The 8,957-nt window shown below is 39.2% G+C and overlaps 1 protein-coding gene across 2 annotated transcripts in view; it reads left to right on the forward strand.

Moving 5' to 3' along the window:
- Nucleotides 1–8,152, forward strand: part of LOC129738694 (sodium-dependent nutrient amino acid transporter 1) — an 87,399-nt gene extending 79,247 nt beyond the window's left edge. For both annotated transcript variants that reach the window (XM_055729950.1, XM_055729949.1), the window contains exon 10: nucleotides 7,513–8,152. In XM_055729950.1, coding sequence (XP_055585925.1) covers nucleotides 7,513–8,100 — 588 coding nt within the window. In that variant the 3' untranslated portion in view covers nucleotides 8,101–8,152. The remainder of the gene's footprint in view (nucleotides 1–7,512) is intronic.
- Nucleotides 8,153–8,957: the final 805 nt, after the last annotated feature.

Here is an 8,957-nt window from a genome sequence, read left to right on the forward strand (position 1 = left end):
GATAAATTTCACCTTCAACCGCGCCCACCTTTGCAAGTGAGTCTGCCTTCTCATTGCCCACTATTGAGCAATGTGATGGCCCCCAAACAAAGGTGATAGAGTAGCAGCGTCTAGATAAAGCACTCAATGTTACCCGTATTTTCTCAAGGAAGTACGGCGAGTGCTTTCCGGGCCTTATTGAGCGAATAGCCTGAACAGAGCTTAGGCTATCCGTTACAATGATGTAGTGTTCAACGGATCGTGCTGCTATACTATCCAGTGCCCAATGAATAGCTGCTAATTCCGCAGTATACACTGAGCACGGAGATTGAAGACTGTAAGAGGCACTATAAATTTGGTTGAACACTCCAAACCCGGCACACTCGTCTATAAGTGATCCATCTGTAAAGTACATTTTATCAGCATTGACGTGTCCATACTTTGTATTAAAAACCCTAGGAACAAAAAGGGGACGATGTTGTTCCGGTATTCCACGGATGTCCTGCTGCATGGACAAATCAAACTGGACAGAGGAAGTGTCGTAGTCAGAGTGAAAAACACGAACGGGAGAGAACGATGAAGGATTAATCTGCATAGACATGAATTCATGATATATAGTCATATACCTTGTTTGAAGATTATGCTCCAGTAGCTTTTCAAAATTTGCAATCACCAATGGGTTCATGACCTCGCACCTGATGAGGAGCCGGAGCGATAATGAGTAAAATCGATCTCTCAGTGGGAGTACGCCTGCCAAAACTTCGAGACTCATGGTGTGTGTTGAGGGCATACAACCCAGTGCTATTCGGAGACAACGATATTGAATACGCTCGAGTTTAATGAGGTGTGTTTTGGCAGCAGATTGAAAACAAAAACTGCCGTACTCCATAACTGAGAGAATAGTTGTTCTATAAAGTTTTATGAGATCTTCCGGATGGGCTCCCCACCAGGTGCCGGTAATTGTTCGGAGAAAATTAATTCTTTGCTGACATTTTCCTTTCAGATACTCAATGTGAGCTCGCCAGGTGCACTTGGAATCAAACCAAACCCCAAGATACTTAAAACACCTCGATTGAGTGATCGTTCTACCTAGGAGTTGAAGCTTAGGTTGAACAGGTCTGTGTTTCTTAGAGAAAACAACCATCTCCGTTTTCTGAGGAGAAAATTCAATCCCAAGCCCCAATGCCCAGGAAGACAATCTGTCTAAGGTATCTTGTAAAGGCCTGTGCAGATTGGACTCTGTAGATCCTGTTACAGATACTACGCTGTCGTCTGCAAGTTGTCTCAGCGTGCAGCCTTCAGAGATACAACTGTCGATGTCACTTACGTAGAAGTTATACAAAAGAGTACTCAAACATGAACCCTGAGGTAGGCCCATGTATGAAGTCCTTCTTATTGCAATATCTCCTTGCGCAAAGTTAAGGTGTTTCTCACAAAGCAAACTGTATAAGATGTTGTTCAATAAAGGAGGCAGACCCCGGGAGTGCAATTTTTCTGACAAAACCTCTATTGAGACTGCATCAAAAGCTCCCTTTATGTCTAGAAATACCGAAGCCATTTGCTCACGTTTTGCATACGCCATTTGTATCTCTGAAGACAGCAAAGCAAGACAATCGTTCGTCCCTTTGCCCCTACGAAACCCAAATTGAGTATCTGAAAGGAGGCCATTTGTTTCCACCCATTTATCCAATCGGAACAAAATCATTTTCTCCATCAATTTCCGTATACAAGACAACATCGCTATTGGGCGATACGAATTAAAATCGGACGCAGGTTTACCAGGCTTCTGGATTGCAATAACTCTCACTTGTCTCCAATCTTCAGGAACAATGTTATGTTCCAAGAATTGATTAAATAAATTTAACAAGCGAAATTTTGCAATGTCCGGGAGATTTTTCAACAAGTTAAACTTAATTTGATCAATTCCCGGAGCCGAATTGTTACAGGAGAGAAGAGCAAGTGAGAATTCTACCATGGAAAAGTTAGAGTCCAGTTCACTCCTTCCTGGAGGCACATTTCGAATGATTTTTTGCACAGGTGTGGAATCTGGACAAATTTTTCGTGCAAAGTTGAAGATCCAACTATGGCTGTATTCTTCGCTTTCTTTAGTTGAAGTACGGTTACGCATTCGTCGTGCAACTTTCCACAATGTACTTAAAGACGTTTCTCGTGACAATCCTCCAACAAAATTACGCCAATATGCCTGTTTTTTTCCTTTGATCAACTTTTGGAATTGATTTTCTAGGGAAAAATATAATTGGAAATTGTCAAGTGTACCATGCTTTCGGAAGGCTTTAAATGCTTTCGACTTTTCAGTATGCAGTTTGGAACACTGGCTGTCCCACCATGCATTGGGAGGTGTTCGACGAATCGATAGGTCTGGGATGGGTTTCGTTTGAGATTGAACCGCACTTTCATGAATCAAGCGAGCAAGGAATTCATATTCCTCCATGGGTGATAAGCCATTTACAGCATCTAGGGCTGTAGTAATCGCATCCGCATATTTCTTCCAGTCGATGTGTCTTGTAAGGTCAAATGTCATATTTATTGTGTTTGAAGAGTTGATCCCATTGGTGATTGTAATTTCTATAGGCAAGTGATCACTACCATTGGGATCATGGACCACCTTCCACTGGCAATCTAATGATAGTGAATTTGAGCAGAGTGAGAGGTCAATTGCACTTTGTCTTGCAGGAGGTTTAGGTACTCGTGTTTTTTCACCCGTGTTCAATACTGTTAAATTGAAACTGTCGCAAATGTCATAGATAAGAGTAGAACGACTATCGTCAATTTGTTCTCCCCAGACAGTTCCATGTGAATTGAAATCTCCCAGGATCAACCTTGGCTCAGGGAGCACTGAGCACAGGTCCTCTAGGTGACTTCGATCCACTGCAACTCTCTGAGGCCAGTACAAACTGACAACACATAAGTCCTTACCTCTTATAGTTGTATGACAAGCAACAGCTTCAATTCCGCCTGATAAAGGAAGGTCTATTCTATAAAAGGAGTGGCGCTTATTGATCCCCAAAAGCACCCCTCCATAAGAATCTTCACGATCCAGACGGATAATATTAAAATCGTGGAATGAGATGTTAGATTGAGAAGAGAGCCATGTCTCGGACAACGCAAAAATATCGCAATTAGTTTTGTGAAGTAAATAATTGAACGCATCCATTTTAGGAACAAGACTACGACAATTCCACTGTAAAACAGTGATATTTCTGACCTCTCTTACTAAATTAGCCATCGAGAGAAATAAACACTGAAAGAAGGGGCCAAGTTTGCATCAACTGCTGAAAAAATGTCTTTACAATGGGTAACAAAGAAGTTACAATGCTTCTGACAGAGTCGGACACATTGAACGATGAAAATATTCCGTTAATAATGTCAGACAATTTAAAAATACCCGATTGACTAGTTGATGCTGATAAAACTGCATTTGGTGCTGATGTTTTGGATGTTTCCGGAACTGTTGGGTCACTTGGAGATGACATTTTCCCACGGAATCCAGGAGGAATGACTCCTTGTTGATCTTTTGTAGATGATTTATTGCAAAAACTGAATGCAGGAGGAACTGGGGGTGGTATTTTTCTCCGGATTTTTGCAGAAGACACCTTGGTGCGCTTCCTAGAGCTACCTGACAAAATGAATGGAAGCCCTTCATCAGCCGAATCTAGGTCCACAACGTCAACTGGCAGTGCAGCGAAAATGTTTTTAGATTGAGGTTGGGCCGGGGGAGAAGCGCTCTTCAAAATGGCGGCGTAAGAACGATTAGATCGTTCTTTCAAAGAGCGCCTCTCCTTATCCCAGCGACTCTTAAATGCCTCGCACAGGGAGATATCATGAGGTGAGCCCCCGCAATAGACACATTTCTGTTCTATTGCTGAGCACGCTCCTTCCTCATGATTCTCCCCGCAACGAGCGCAGCGTGCCTTGTTGCAGCAATGGGACTCGGTGTGTCCCATTTTGATGCACCTTTTGCAGCTCATTGGGCGAGGCACAAAGAGTCGCACGGGAAGCCTTAAAATGCCATCTACCAAAACGTAGTGAGGGAGAGCGGTACCCTCGAATGTTACTCGGAATGAGGCTGACGGTGAATATATTTTTTTGTCTCCGTTTTCAGTGGTGGCAAATGAGAGTTGGCGGCAATCCAAGATTTTGACCGAAGTCGAATCAAGGCTCTTGAATTTGCCGACCCCTTTAGACTTGATATATTCAGGCGTCAGACTCATCTCAGTTACGACACCCTCAATCTCTACGCTTCGAGAGGGGACAAAAACGCGATACTCCAACCTGAAAAAATCGCTATTAACAATTTCATTAGCGGCTTTATGGTTAGCCACAACAACACGCAACTTGTTAGGTCGCACTCGAGAAACCTCAGTTACGGAGGACCATCTTGCCAGATCCTTCGTTATCTGAATTACATTAAGTGGTTTACCATCGGTTTTAGGCCGAAGGTAAACCACCCATGGTCCAGCAAAAGTTGGGTCTTCTGGGTAGACCCTGAGTCGGGTGTTCAACCCAGCAGCCTTGGTAGAGTTCTCCGGAACATCCATCAAAACTGCTGGGCTGGACCCCCCGCCTTCACTCATATTCTATTACGGCGACCTAAAGGTTGCCGTAATAAAATATGTTTGAAGCTATATAAAATTCAAAAAGATAAAAGATAGATGGACAGAGAAAGGGAAATATTAATATGAATAGAAAAAAATAATGAACTAATAAATAAAACAAAAACTTAATTTGAGCCGGTCTAGCTTCCTTCCAGTTTTTTATTGGGGCTCCGTCTGCGCTTTCGATAAAACCACGTTGTTCGGCCAACAACAATAGACGATGATTCTTCGGTCGAATGCTGCTGCTGTCCAACGGGCAAACAATGGCGGTCGTCTTGAAGAGTGTGGCTTCGTTGGTTGAGGCAGATTTATTCTCAATCCTTTATTACCCGGCACGGCACTTGGTAAACCGAATTGTTCGGGTTATCGGCTCGACGGTATTCCACCCGGATACAAAAGCCGAACGAAAACAAATTTCACTCTCAACTGTTTCGCGAACTGAGAACACTTACAACGGTTTAAAAGTACGTCCGTATTATCCAGTAGCTCAAACTCGAATGATTTACATAAAAATAAAAAAAAAAACTTAAGACAACTAGCTTAAGATGCGAGAAATTATGTCATCATCATTTTGTTATCATTAAAAGATAACTTTATTACAATACATTAAATTAAAAATTGATTCAATGTAGTGTTATATAATTGTTGCATCGAACCCCGCTGTTGCATGATGCCCCGTTTGACGGTATCTTGCCTATTTTTGATAGATTTTTAAGTTAACGTGTGTTTGAGATATTTGCGATGCAAAAAGACATGGTAAAAATAATTTTGCACAAATTTGCTCCTTTTACGCATTTTGCGCCTCGAAAATTCTTCATTGTTGACTTGAAAGCTCATGAACTTTAGATTTTTTCTGATTATTTTTTCGGACCAAATGGTTATGAAGTATAAGGAGCCACTCTAGGATCCACACGAAGTTCAAACCAACCATCGGAGTACAACCCTTGATCTTAAATATGGTAAAAAGTCTATGGTTATTGGGGATAACTGAATGCAGACTCCTTAAATAATGCAAATAATCCATTGCCGGCAGGCATAAAGTGTTGCCTGACTAGTAGACACCAAGTAAATAACTAATAATGATCAGTTCCAAAGATCGCAATCTGTGCATCCGTTTTTTACGCAATATGACAGATGTGTTTTGATGAACAAAAAAATTATTTTAAAACCGGATTTAAGAGGTCAAATTTTTCGAGATGCCTACTCATGAAAAGGTTCCAACCAGATTCCAACTGCTTTTTCCAGGTGAGTTTGTGTAAAATATCCTGATTTTGCAAAGGTTTTGCTTCTGTGGTAAAAAAATAAATCAATACATGACTGAAGAAAGTGTGCAAAGATAAAAAAAAAAGAGATTTTATGAAAAAGTTAAATCATTGATAAATATTTTTTTTATATTTTTACGTAAATACCATATTAATACCTTCATTTCCTCCATAGAAAGTTTTTCGATCAAATGAATAGTTTTTAAAATACACACGTTTGTAACTGCCCGGATTCTAAATGATCAAAGCCTTAATATCAACCACCATGCATCATAAATTTATCGTTTTATATTTACAGTGGCATTGCTAGAACTCTTATAAAAAAATCAAGAAGAATAGACTTTTTTCACAAAAACTCATTGTGCAGAACAGAGATGAGTTCAATAGATCTCAAATTTTTCAGAGATACTTGCAAATGCATGAGGAACAACTCATATGAGGTCGGCTTTGATCTGCGAAAAAAGTCGAAAAGTAAATTAGTCTAGTAAAGATGCATAGGTATTAGACTGGCCCAACTTTGTATGGGATGATTTTTACAACATTTTTTTCAACGTGGCACCCCCTAGATTGGTGCATTTAGGTGAAAAAATGAATTTCTGAAAGTTTCAGGTCATTTGGAAGAAGCACGAGCTGGCGCAAAGGACTTGAAATTTGTATGGAGATTTTCGGCAAAATGTATGAAAAATCGACATACTTTCACTCTTTGTGTTCTAAAATATGTTTCCAGTATGCTAGAAAGCTAAGAATTTCAGGAATTTTAGTTCAAACAATGACAAACAAGTTTGTAGAAGATTGTGACGCGATACGAAATGACTGTGATGAATTATCCGCAATCGAATGTGTGGTTTTCTTTCGCATTTCATTGATACATACATATATCGTGGTCTAATAATCACACTAACTTGATCGCGTCATCGCACAATGCAGCAGTTTATAGTTTTTCAAACCTATTTAAACTTTTTGCAAAGATATTTGTTATAAAATAAGCTACAACTTTGCCAAAGACACAAACTTTCTATCTGTAATTCTCATTGTGTGACAATGCGATCAAGTTAGTACTAATAATCCACCTATACACCGTTCACGATATATCGATGAAATGCGAAAAAATCACACATTCAATTGCGGATAACTCATCACAATCAACTCGTATCGCGTCACAATTTTCTAAAAACTTGTTTGTCATTGTTTGAACTACAATTCCTGAAATTCTGAGCTTTCTAGCATACTGGAAACATATTTTAGAACACAAAGAGTGAAAGTATGTCGATTTTTCATACATTTTGCCGAAAATCTCCATACAAATTTCAAGTCCTTTGCGCCAGCTCGTGCTTCTTCCAATGGACCTGAAACTTTCAGAAATTCATTTTTTCACCTAAATGAACCAACCTAGGGGGTGCCGCGTGGAATATAAAGATTTTTTTTTTTTAATGGGCCAGTCTAATAGGTATGAAGCACAAAACCACTCCTGAAACTGACAAGACTTGGCAGTTTAGCTGAACGTCAGCTTGCCATAAAAAGAGAAAAAGACGAAGAAAATAATTAAATAAGAATGAATTTAAATTAAATAACTCTGCTCGATTCGCTGAAATACAACCGCATGTTCACTACCACTGAAAATAAAACTCATTAAATGAATTTTCTATTTTTTACAGGGTGGCCAATGGATACTGGATTTAGTCGATCATTACGGCGGTACATTTTTAATATTCATACTGGCAATCGTAGAAATAATGGTCATATTTTGGCTTTACGGGTTGGAAAACTTCTGTCGTGATGTCGAATTCATGACACAACGACGTGTTGGAATTTACTGGCGTCTATGTTGGGGTTTGATAACGCCAGTCTTTATGCTTGCTGTTTTCATATATTCCCTGATCGAGTACGAGTGGCCAACATACAGCGGAAAGTCGTACCCTTCAGATGCGCTGATATGTGGAGTAGCCTTAATGGTTTTCGGGGTTCTACAGATACTAACGTGGTCCATATGGCTGCTGAGCCAAGATTCCAGTAATCTTTCTCTGTGGACCAAAATAAAAAACGCCGCAAAACCGAACTCTGAATGGGGCCCTGCTTCTGAAACGAGTAGAAAAGCTTGGATGAAATATAAGGAAGAATCGAAAACAAGACAAGAAGAGGAAGCAAATGCCAAAGGACATTCTTCTGTTCTAAGAAGATTAAACGTATTATTTGGTCGTTATAATGATTTCATTCCAACAGATGATCATTATATCCGAACATAAGTACCTACCTTTATTTTTAATCAATTAAAAATAAACTTCAATCATTATTCAACTATTGTTTATGTTATTTAGTTAATGATAATATGAATGAGTACCTCAGATTTTTCTTTATAGTCAAAAAATAGGTTAACAAGCGACTTATCTTTAGAACTCCTTCGATATTCATTTATATGGTTTTGAAGTATGTGGGGAACCTAGTGTCCAGACAGAACCCGGCAACGTTACACGATTTGTCTATGTATCGTGTGACCAACATCTTTTAAATATGTGCTCGTTAATCTCGTTTTTAAGCTTTTTTTCCTCAGATTTAAGCGTTTTTTGCCTTGAGAGCATACACGGATAAAAAACTCTATAGGTTGTTATCAAAATTCGTATGGTTGGCTCATCTATATCACATATTTTTGGTTGAACCCATAATATTGTTTAATCAACATCGATAACTACAAACAAACTAGCGTTTATGTAAAGATGATTTGGCTGTAGAGGACCGCATATCGCTAAAATAATTCAACAGCTAGTAGATTTGGCTATATTTTCCTAATCTACATTATAATATCTGATAGTTATTTTTTTAATATCACTGATGCTTGACTGAGCTTGAGTTTGTAAAGTAAATTATCCGACTTAGAGTAAAAAAAAGTCAGTAGTTATTTCTCGTGGAAGAAATCAACACGAAGCGGAAAGGTAAATATGATTTATTTTTTTCAGTTGAATTTGTTTTCATTTTTTTTTCAATGTTTTCAGAAAGAGATGTGTGGGTGCATTTTGACCCTCGAGGGCCTATCCGGAAGGTGAAATAATAAACAGCGATGAATAAGATCATATCACGTAAGTTACATAGTACCGTCAAACGGGGC

Source organism: Uranotaenia lowii, chromosome 1 (genome assembly GCF_029784155.1).
Source record: "Uranotaenia lowii strain MFRU-FL chromosome 1, ASM2978415v1, whole genome shotgun sequence".
Taxonomy (NCBI): domain Eukaryota; kingdom Metazoa; phylum Arthropoda; class Insecta; order Diptera; family Culicidae; genus Uranotaenia; species Uranotaenia lowii.